The sequence below is a fragment of the Hemiscyllium ocellatum genome, chromosome 4 (assembly GCF_020745735.1).
Source record: "Hemiscyllium ocellatum isolate sHemOce1 chromosome 4, sHemOce1.pat.X.cur, whole genome shotgun sequence".
In the NCBI taxonomy this organism is placed as follows: domain Eukaryota; kingdom Metazoa; phylum Chordata; class Chondrichthyes; order Orectolobiformes; family Hemiscylliidae; genus Hemiscyllium; species Hemiscyllium ocellatum.
In genome coordinates this window covers 5,204,405-5,216,503 of record NC_083404.1, presented here as the reverse complement: position 1 = coordinate 5,216,503, position 12,099 = coordinate 5,204,405, and the positions used below count along the sequence as shown (strand labels likewise).

Genomic DNA, 12,099 nt, shown 5'->3' with positions numbered 1-12,099 from the left:
GTACATGAATTAAGGGAGGGGGGCAGAAGGATCAGAGGGGATGTGGTGGAAAATGCTTTCACTCAGAGGGGGGTAGATGTCTGGAACTCTCTGCCTCTAAGGGTGGGAGAGGTTGAAGCCTTCATCACATTAAAGAAGTATTTAGATGTGCACTTGTGATGCCAAGGCATATAAGGCTATGGGCAAGTGGTGGGAAATGGGATTAGAATAGTTAGGGGGCTGTTTTTCACTGACGTGGACATGATGGGGCAGAGGACCTTTTTCTGCACGAAAGACCTCTGTGACTCTGATAAATTTATACCTTATGAAAAGATTCATCAGGTAAGGTGTTCCATTTTGGAAAGTCAAATCAAATTAGGAGTTTCATGGTGAATCGTAGGGTCTTAAGGAGTGTAGTGGAACAGAGGGATCTTGGAGTTCAGGTGCATGGTTTTCTGAAAGTGGAGTCCCAGGTAGACAGGGCTGTGAAGAAGGGCTTTAGCACACTGGCCTTCATCAATCAGGGCATTGAGTATAGAAGTTGGAAAGTTATGTTGCAGCAATACAGGATGTTAGTGAGGCTGCACTTGGAGTATTGTGTTCAGTTTTGGTCACCTTGCTATAGGAAGGATGTTATTAAATTGGAAAGAGTGCTGAAAAAATTTACAAGAATATTGCCAGGACTCGAGGGACAGTGTTATAGGGAGAAGTTGGACAAGCTAGGACCTTTTTCCTTTCAAGCATCGGAGACTGAGTGGGGATCTTAAAGAAGTGTATAAGATCGTGAGAGACATGGATAGGGTGAATGCACTCAGTCTTTTTCCCAGGTTTGGGGAATCAAGGACTAGAGGGCATTAGTTTAAGGTTAGAGAGGAAAGAACCTGAGGGGCAACTTTTTTACACAGAGGGTGGTACGCACGTGGAATGAGCTGCCGGCTGAAGTGATTGAGGCAGGTACATTAACAACATTTAAAAGGCATTTGGACAAATACATGGATAGGAAAGGTTTAGAAGGATATGGGCCAAGTGCAGGGAAATTGGGTTAGTGTTGGTGGACATTTTAGTCGTTATAAACCAGTTTGGGTCAAAGGGCCTGTCTCCATGCTGTAGGACTCTGATTCTATGATTCTATTGTCAGCTTTATCTCTTATTGTCCACAAGTGACTGTTTAGCAAAGCAAATAATTGATGTTTCACTTCCAAGTAACTCGAAGTGGAAACAAACAACTGTACCAATACAATTTTGACTTAAAAGTTTTTTTTATGTGATCTTGTTTATATTAATATTTTAAACAATTTTCTCCATTTCTCTTTGAAATTCACGTTTTATGACCGTGATGTTGCCTTTGGCACTCCCTTCAGTAGGTCAGGTACTTGTAAACTTTGACAGAATAATTGATGGAAGACACCACAGCCCAGGGCTCACCTGAGAGTCACTTATTTGCAATTTCACTTAATAATATCGACCAGAAAACGGGGCGGTGTGTGAACTGAGCTACAAATTTGTGCTACAACCCAAGTCAGGTTTCACCTTTCTTGTAACAATGCATAGAGACTTATTCTGATTTGTGTTTTGCAGGTGTACAAGTATAATCGCTTTGTGGAAAATGGATCGGAGAAGACTGCCTTTTACAAGAGAGGAAGGAAACTTCGGTATTATTTGATGCCTTTTGGTTCTGGATCCAGCATGTGTCCGGGGAGACACTTTGCAGTCAGTGAGATCAAAATGTTTCTCTCAATAATGTTAGCTACATTTGACTTGGAAATCATTGAAGGAGAAAAGCCAGTTGGACTTAATAATGACCGGGCAGGCCTTGGTATCGTGTTGCCAGATTCTGATGTTCAGTTCCGCTACAAATGGCATCAGTGAAGAAAGATACTACATTTCCACTTTCAAACCGAGAGAATGATATGTTGGTCAGTCAGGACTGGCTGAAGGAATGGGGGAAATGCTTGCTGACCTTGATTGAATCAAATCTGGGAAATTCTAAACAGCATTGTCTATATTATTCTCTACCTTTGATTTATTGTTTGTGTTCACAGTATAGAGAAAAAAAAATCCTGTTTAATTCTGAGTGGTGCATAACTTTTAACCTGATGCTGAATGTGAGTTGGAATGGATTTGAGTATCGGCACCAGTCAATGTGAATTTTCATGTAATACAAATATTTTTAAGGAGCTGAACTGGGTGAAGATGGCACTGCAGGGCTCACATGATTTTCCATCCATTCAAAGTTTTTCAGGGACTCCAGCCCTCCGTAAGTAAGTAGGGAAATTGTAAGGTGCAATTAATCCAGGCCAGCCTGTTCAGATGCAGCAAGCTTGCAATCTGTGCCTGCCACTTCAGTTTGTGATTGAAATGTGAGGCCACTGCTGTTGAATGGCTGGACATCTGAACAGGGGGAGTCAGAAAGTTGGTGGAAGCTAGCACAGTTATGATGCTTACAGTCAGCCTGCACCTTTTAACCTGAGAGGTGCATTTTGATTGCAGAAGGTGCTGGAAGTAATTTTAAAAAGCAAGATTAACCGAAGAAAGAAACAATAATGGTACAGTTCTATAAAGAGCAAGCTCTAGATTTATTTTTGGCAGCAACAGAAGTATGGATGCAAGACGTGGACAGGGTACCCTCTGGACATTAATTCATTCACGCTGCTTTTGAGTTGATCTTACACAAGTGGCTAAGGTAATCAAAAGTAACTTTAAAAGGCCATTTCCCACCAACTATGTCACTAGCCTCGCACACACAACTTATATACCATATCGCTATCATTCACCATCCAAACATCCTACTGAACAACAACCCAAACCTCTCATTTATGATTTCACATCACCCTTTCACTCTTGTATTTATAACTGTCAAATTTCACACCTTGGCTAGAAATGTTGTCTGCTCCAGTCTGCGAGGAACCCAGACCCAAAATGGTCACCTTCACTCACAAGACCATCATCGAACAGCTGAGAGGCTGCAGGTATCCCCGTGACAGGGGACTGATTTCACTGAGCAGCCCACTGTGAGCAAGGAGGTGATCAGACACTCTACCCTGGATGTTTGTGGAATAATGGAGATTCAGTGAAGTTTTCAGAATAGCAGAAACTGCTAAGTTCAAATAGTCCACATCCTGGGCTACAGCAAGGGCCATAATCCACGAGTAGGTAGTTACAGTTTTATCCAGTAGATGTAAAGGCTAAAACAGTCTGTATAATTGTTAGAAATAAATCACAAGCTCTTTAAAACAAATGAAAGATTTTGAGCTACTGCTGTCATTGGATATTTAAATAACTGTTCTAGGAGTTAAAATATCTGTTTCTTCATGTTTACCAAAGACCTCTTTATGAATCTGATTTCAACAAGTTACAATTATATCAGCACAGCATTCAAAATTTGCAGTTTATTAAAGGATTAGCTGTCTTTGATGTGGGTTTGTGAATAGAAGTTTGCTTCATAAGAGACTACACACTTGATGATTGTAAATTGTTTTATTACTGTAAGGACTGTATTACAAACTCAGGCCTTTTTTTAAATTTTATCTCAGCGTGGTTCCTGAGATGTACTAATGGTGGATAAGACCATAAGAAATAGGAACCCAGAGTAGACCATTCGGTCCCTCAAGCCTTCTCCCCCTTTCAAAAGGATCATGGCTGATCTGACCTTCCTCACACCCACTTTCCTACACTTTCCCTCCAACCCTTGATTCCCTGACTGATCAAGAATCGATCCACCTCAGCCTTAAATGTTCACATGGACTCTGTCCCCATACATTGAGGTTCAAGTCCATAGCTCCCTGAAACTGGCCACGCAAGTAAATAGGGTGATGAAGAAGCTGTATGCCATGCTTGGCTTTATTGGTTGGGGAATTAAGTACAAGAGTCAGGACATCTGACAAAAATTCTCCTGCACCTCCACACACCTCATCTAATGTGTCTGTTGCCCTGACGTGGTCCCCTCTACATTGGGGAGACAGGACACCAAATTGTGGTTTGTTTCAGAGAACATCTCCAGGACACACACACTAAACAACCCCACTGCCCTGTGGCTGAACTGTTCTACTCCCACTCCCACTCCGCCAAGGACATGCAAGTCCTGGGCCTCCTCCACCACAAAATTCTAGCCACCCGACGCCTGGAGGAAGAATGCCTCATCATCCACTTTTGAACCCTCCAACTACCCGGGATCAATGTGGATTTCACCAGTTTCCTCATCTCCCCTCGCCCCACCTTATCCCATATCCAACCCTCCAACTCGGCACTGTCCTCTTGAACAGTCCTACCGGTTCAACTTCCTTCCCATCTATCGGCCCCACCCTCAAAACCGACCTATCACCTTCTTCCCCACCTGCATCTACCTATTTCCTTGTCAGCTACCTTGCCACCAGCACCCCTTTCCATTTATCTCTCAGCCCCCTTACCCCTACCTCTCACATTCCTGATGAAGGGCTTGTGCCCGAAACGGCGATTCTCCTGCTCCTCAGATGCTGCCTGACCAGCTGTGCTTTTCCAGTGCCATACACTTTGACTCTGACTCTCCAGCATCTGCAGTCCTCACTTTCTCCCTGCAAGAGTCAGGATGTCGTGTTGCAGCTTTTTAAGGTTTTGGTTCGGCCATGGGGCTGACAATATTATATTCAGTTCTGGTCGCCAAGAAAGATGGGGAGGCTTTGGAGAGGGTGCAGACAAGGTTTACCAGGATGCTACCTGGATTAGAGGGTATAAGCTATAAGGAGAGGCTGGACAAACTAAGGTTGTTTTCACTGGAGTGGTGGAAGCTGAGGGGAAACATGACAGGAATCTATAAAATTATGAGCTGCATAGATAGGGTTGATGGTCAGAATTTTTTTCCCAGAGTTGAAATGTCTAAAACTGGGGGGTATGCATTTAAAGTGAGAGGGGGAAAGTTCAAAGGAGATGTGAGAGGCAAGATATTTACACAGAGAGTAGTAGGAATGTGGACCACACTGTCAGGGGTGGTGGTGGAGCTAGTTACGATAAGAGTGTTTAAGAGACATTTAGATAAGCACATGAATATGCACAGAATGGAGGGATGTGAACCCAGGGTAGGCGAAGGGATTAATTTAATTTGGCGTCATGTTCGGCTCAACACTGTGGGCCGAAGGGCCTGTTCCTGTGTTGTACTGTTCTATGTTCTACCTCTCTGTGGCAAGGAGTTCCAATCATTCTCAACCCTCTGAACGCAGAAACTGCAAATCATCTCCGTCTGAAATGGATGTCCTTTTATTCTGAGACTGTGCCCTCTGGTCCTAGACTCTGCCATGAGCAGAGAACCAAGCTTGGCCTGTTAACCAGCATGCCTCAATACTCTGCCATTCCCATGTGTGCCTCCGCTCTGCTTCCCAAGTGCTGGCCCCAAACCTGGCCAGCTGCACCCCTCCCCCATGAGTATTAGATCAGACACAGCTGTCTCAGGAGTGAAACTCTACCCCACTCTATTTCACTGAATGTTAAGGAGAATTATTCTGTGTGCATGCCTCTTAGCGAGAGTTCTTCTCCTTCACCACCTCATCCCTCTTACAGCAACTGAATATCCTCTGTGTCACCTCTGCTTCATCTCCTGGTCATGCTGTAGGCCAAGGGGAATAGAAACTGCTGTAACAAAGATTGGGAGCAGGAGTGTGAGCAGAACCCTTGGAGTGAGAACCAAACTCTTTACCATGCACCATTCCACTCTGTGTAAACTTCAACTTTAAGTAATAGTACAAACAATTAAGGCTGTGCTATATCTATCCTAGGGTAAAAAATGAGGTCTGCAGATGCTGGAGATCACAGTTGAAAATATGTTGCTGGTTAAAGCACAGCAGGTCAGGCAGCATCCAAGGAATAGGAAATTCGACGTTTCGGGCATAAGCCCTTCATCAGGAAAGGGCTTATGCCCGAAACGTCGAATTTCCTATTCCTTGGATGCTGCCTGACCTGCTGTGCTTTCACCAGCAACACATTTTCAACTACATCTATCCTAGCCAACCAAAATACATCATCAACGAAACTGAATCGAGTCAATGAACCCTTTAAGTATCTCTGGTGGAGGAGGAGAGGGAGTTACATCTTGCTGCTAAATGCACATGCAACTTTGTGAGATTAACATAGGGAATAGGATGGTGGTTTTAAGGTACAAAATGGTACTGCTAGAGTCAAATCAGTATTTCATACTGACTAAAGTATATAATCTCATCACTGTCATTGTCAGTACATTTCCATACCACATGTGCTAAAAGCCTCCTAAAACATCATGATCCTATTATAGACAAAATCTTAGTTCTACAATACAAACAAAATTTGTGATCACAGAATACAAAAATAACAACAAAATAACAATAAAAACAATTATGCAACACTCGTTAGCTCTCAGCCAGTCTAATAATACAGTTCTGGTCCCTGCTGTTCAGGAAGGATGTCCAGTCATCAAAGAGGATTCAGGCTGAGGATTGGGGTTACATGGGCAGTTGATTCAAAAATCAGTATAGGTTTTTTTTGTTCATGGGATGCAGGTTTTTGGGTATTTGCTGCCCATCCGTAATTGTCCAGGGGGGAGTTAAGAGGCAGCCATATTGCTCTGGATTCTGTGGGACAATTAGGCAGCGTGGTGGCTCAGTGGTTAGCACTGCTGCCTCACAGCGCCAGGGACTCGGGTTTAAATCCAACCTCAGGTGACTGTGTGGAGTTTGCACGTTCTCCCTGTGTCTGGGTTTCCTCCCACAGCCCAAGGCTGTGCAGGTTCAGCAGACTAGCTATCTAAATTAGATTAGATTACTTACAGTGTGGAAACAGGCCCTTCGGCCCAACAAGTCCACACCGACCTGCCGAAGCGCAACCCACCCATACCCCTACATTTACCCCTTACCTAACACTACGGGCAATTTAGCATGGCCAATTCACCTGACCCGCACATCTTTGGACTATGGGAGGAAACCGGAGCAAACCCACGCAGACATGGGGAGAACGTGCAAACTCCACACAGTCAGTCGCCTGAGTCAGGAATTGTACCCGGATCTCAGGCGCTGTGAGACAGCAGTGCTAACCACTGTGCCACCGTGCTGCCCACGGTCCATTGCCCATAGTATCCAGGACTATGCAGGCTAGGTAGATTATCCAAGGGGAAATCGGGTTCGGTCTGGGTGGGATGCTCTTTCGAGGTTTAGTGTGTGTACTTGACGGATTGAATGGCCTGCTTCTGCACTGTAGGGATTCTATGACATTGATGAACCAGATAGGTTTTTGTGATAATTAACTGCAGTTTCACAGGTGGAATTTAGCAAGCTTTTAATTCCAAGTTTTATCCAATTAAAATTTCACTGTCTTCCATGTTGGGATTTGAACCCATGTCCCCGGAACATTCACCTGCGGTTCTGCATTATTAATCCAGTGACATCACCATTACAGCACCATGCTACCCTCACCCCCACAACTAACATTGATCATAATACCACCACTTGTGTTGTAACATTTATTAATGCTATGATTAAAATATCCTCGATTATTAACGTTGGTCTGAATCTGGTAAATATATTTTGTCATGATAAAATTTTAAATACATTAGCTTGTATTTTGTAAATTACAATTCCTGTCAAAAAATGCCATAAATAAGCTGCAGGAAACGTCTTTCCTGCTACAATCCATTAATACTCCCTTTGTTTTCAAATGTTCTGTATTTTACCATATTCTAATATTATAAGAAAATAAAACTTGTGTTTTATTCAGTCTCATATTGTCTCAGAAGCAATTGTCCTACTAATGCTTGTTTGAGATCATGTGCATCATAAAAATATCCATTTTATATGGAAGATTTGCTTTAATTATATTATATTTTAGATTAACGATATATTTTAATATAAAAGAAAACCTGCATATACAACAGAAGGGACTGTAATTGTCATCTAAAATGGCTCTTGACAGTTATAATCCCCTCATGAATACAACTGTATATTTCATTCTCTGTGTATGAGGAAATGCATATATGGTGGGCTGAGTCATGATACAGTTATGCAGTGGATCCTTTTTAAGTTTTACTATGTTAAGGTAACAATGCCACCTGTAAAACAAAGGGTACAACTCATTATTAAAGTGGTGTAAGAAACTTCTAGCTGGATTTAATTTCATGACTAATATAAAATGAAGTTGGGCAATGAAAGTAAATATCTGTACCTTCTGTGGCAAGACATCATTTGTGATAGTTGGTGTTTATTCAAAGTATGTGTAACATTTAATCTTTAATAAACAGCATGCATTTTTCTCCATGTCCAACAATTCATCCTTGGTATACAGAGGATACACGGTTCTATTATTGCAAAATTCACATTCCTAACATTGTAGGTAGTGTCTACATTTTACATCTAGAAGTGTGCCTACAAAGTAACTCTACAATAATGCAACTTTAACAAAGGGTCCATCCATTATGATCTTAGAGTCATAGAGGTCTACAATACAGAAACAGGACTGTCAGCCCATTAAGTTTGTGCTGGCCAAAAACAAGCCTAATCTCATTCTCCAGGATGAAAACTGAAAGAACTGTGGATACTATAAATCAGAAACCAAAACCAGAAACTGGAAAAGCTCAGCAGTTCTGGCAGCATCTGTGAAGGGAAATCAGAGTTAATGTTTCGCGTCTGGTGACCTTTTCTCAGCATAGTTCTGAGGAAGGATCACTGGATCTAAAACATTAATTGTGATCTCTCTTCACAGATGCTGCCAAACCTGCTGAGCTTTTCCAGCAATTTCTGGTTTTGTTTCCCATTTTCTAGAGCCTTGTGTGCCCGGCATTGTAAGTGCACATCTAAGTACTTCTTCAGAACTATCTGAGCAGGTCTGGCAGCATCTGAGGAGAGAAGGCAGAGTTAACATTTCCAATCCAGCGGCCCTTCTTTGAAACTATGCAAATTTTTGACCAATCATCCCATCTATGTCCACCTACAAACTCCCTATATCTTCTTCACACCATACCTTCCTACCTTTGCGTCATCTGGGAATTTAGCCCTCATCGGAGTCATTGATATAAATTGTAAACTTGTCAAGGGTGTAGTACAGACCTCCGTTTGTCACATCCTACCCATCAGAAACCGACTTATTTATGCCCACTCTTTTTTTTTAATGAACCAGCCAACCTCCTATCCATGTTGAAAATGTGTTGCTGGTTAAAGCACAGCAGGTTAGGCAGCATCCAAGGAATTTCCTATTCCTTGGATGCTGCCTAACCTGCTGTGCTTCAACCAGCAACACATTTTCAACTGTGATCTCCAGCATCTGCAGACCTCATTTTTTAACCTCCTATCCATGACTGTATGTAACTCTCTACACCAACATTCCCTGTCGGAGTGGCAGAAGCTTCCGGAAGTGAACAACATTCATTGACACGTCAATTGACGTGTGTAGAGCTTCTTGCAACCCAGAGGGAGTGCTATGCAAACTTTTCATTTCCACAATAATGTTTGAATTGGAAATTTATCCTTTGCCTCTGTACATCCAAGCACAGTATGTCTACAGAGTCACGTTTGTCCATAGCACATTATTCCTTTGCAGTACTTTTGTAAGACGATGAAAAGTGATTTTCCTTTCAGAATAATTCGGTCGGCACGGTGGCACAGTGGTTAGCACTGCTGCCTCACAGCACCAGAGACCTGGGTTCATTTCCCGACTCAGGTGACTGACTGCGTGGAGTTTGCACGTTCTCCCCGTGTCTGCGTGGGTTTGCTCCGGTTTCCTCCCACAGTCCAAAAATGTGCAGGTTAGGTGAATTGGCCATGCTAAATTGCCCATAGTGTTAGGTGAAGGGGTCAATGTAGGGGAATGGGTCTGGGTGGGGTGTGTTTCGGCGGGTTGGTGTGGACTTGTTGGGCCGAAGGGCCTGTTTCCACACTGTAAGTAATCTAATCTAATTCAGACTGCCAATTGAGCTTTTCAAAGTGCCCAGCTATGCCCTCCCTAATGACCAACTGGGAATCTTTTCCCATGACTGACTTAAAGCTAACTCGCCTATTGTTTCACATTTTCTGATTCCATTCCTTCTTGAATAGGGAAGTTATATTGGCCACTTTACAGTTTAATGGAAACTTTCCAGAATGTAGCAAATTCTGGTTAATTAACACCAATGCTTGCACTGCCTTATTAATCACTCTTTTAACACTCTGGGATAAAGACCATCTGGACCCAAAAATTTGTCAATCAATTTGCATAGTAAATTTCTTCAGTGATTGTAACTTCACGAAGTTTGTCTTTATTCTGTCTCTTAATTTACAACTATTACTGGAATTATCTTGTATCGTCTATAAGTGAGGATAATGGCCTGCTTCCATATTTGTTTAATATTTAATTTTTAATTTTATATACCTGTTGGAACTCTTGTTATCTTTTTTACGTTTCTAGCTAGCTTCCTCCCATACACTAATTTCTTCCTCATAATCAACCCTTTAGTCATTCTGTATGGCCCTTTATATCCTGACCATTCATTTGACCAGCTGCTCTCTGTTGTACAGATATGTCTTTTTCCTCTCATTTTCTTCCTGCTTTAGTAAGCCAGTAGGGTCCTCCTTTTAAAACTTTTCTTTATTGCAGTCCATATTTAGATATGTAGATATATCACATTTTCTTGTAGAGACACTTGTAAATAAACATGGTAAACACAAGACCAGATACAAAGAATATATAGTTTGTTTTGCAAGCAATAAGTGAACATGCAAGGCAACAGAACAAATTCATGCCACACAAATGCTATGCAATGATCATCTCCAATAACGGGACAATCTGGCCAATGCTCTTTAACATTCAATGAATTACTGCCACTATCTACATCCTGAGGGTTATCATTGACCAGAAACACAAGAGCATGAGGAAGATTTGGAAGTTGTTTCACTCTGAACTTTGACTTAGGTTTGTCTTGCTGCAAACTATGTGTATCATTTTATGTTGATGAGGTTTTTCAGGCATTCCTTGCTGCTGTTTTGTACTCCTGCACCTGTCTTCTGTTAGTTATTGTTGTGTTGTCTTTGAAGCCAGACTTCGTGCATGGGGGTCCAGTGTCTTTTTACATAACAAGCCTTGCATGGAGATGGAATGCAGGTCGGTTTCATGGTGGGTACAATCGTCCTCAGTTCCACGCACCCTGTTTGCTTTTCATCTTCTGGCTGCAACCAAGCAAGTAGCATAAAAACATAAAAAATAGGTGCAGGAGTAGGCCATTCGGCCCTTTCAGCCTGCCCACTATTCAATATGATCATGGCTGATCGTGCAATCTCAATATCCCATTCCCTCTCTCTCTCGCTGTCTCCATATCCTTGATCCCTTCAGCTGCAAGGACCATGTCGAACTCCCTCCTGACTCTATCTAATGGACTGGCCCCAACAGCTTCTTGTGGGAGAGAATTCTACAGGTTCACAACTCTCTGAGTGAAGAAATTCTTCCTCATCTCAGTCCTAAATGGCTTATCCCTTATTCTTCAACTGTGATCCCTAGTTCTGGACTTTCCCAACATCGGGAACATTCTTCCTGCATCGAGCCTGTCTAGTCCCAACAGGATTTTATATGTTTTGATGAAATCCCTCCCCCTCACTGTTCTGAATTCCAGTGAGTATCAGCCCACTGGATCCAGTCTTTCCTCATATGTCAGTCCTGCCATCTGGGAGTCAGTCTGGTGAACCTTCACTGGGCTCCCTCAATAACAAGAATGTCCTTCCACAGGCCAGGAGATCAAAACTGCGTACAATACTCAAGATGGGGCTTCACCAAGGCCCTGTATAACTGCAGCAAGACATCCTTACTCCCTCTCACTATGAAGGCCAGCATGCCATTCGCTTTCCTCACTGCCTGCTGTACCTGCATGCCAACTTTCAGTGTCTGTTCCACCATAACACCCAGGTCTCGTTGCACCTCACCTTTTCCTAAACTGCCACCATTCAGAGAATAATCTGCCTTCTTGTTTTTGTGACCAAAGTGGATAACCTCACATTTATCCAGATGACGTTACATTTGCCAAGCCTTTGCCCTCTCAGCCAGTCTGTCCAAGACACCCTGCAGCCTCTTAGCATCCTCCTCGCAGCACACCCTGCCACCCAGCTTAGTGTCATCTGCACATTTGGAGATTCAGCATCTCGAGCCTGCACTGCCATTTCACAAAATCAA

The 12,099-nt window shown here is 42.7% G+C and overlaps 1 protein-coding gene across 2 annotated transcripts in view; it reads left to right on the top strand.

The window, feature by feature from the left end:
- Positions 1 to 5,774, top strand: part of LOC132810575 (cytochrome P450 7B1) — a 202,621-nt gene extending 196,847 nt beyond the window's left edge. For both annotated transcript variants that reach the window (XM_060822671.1, XM_060822672.1), the window contains exon 6: positions 1,558 to 5,774. In XM_060822671.1, coding sequence (XP_060678654.1) covers positions 1,558 to 1,848 — 291 coding nt within the window. In that variant the 3' untranslated portion in view covers positions 1,849 to 5,774. The remainder of the gene's footprint in view (positions 1 to 1,557) is intronic.
- Positions 5,775 to 12,099: the final 6,325 nt, after the last annotated feature.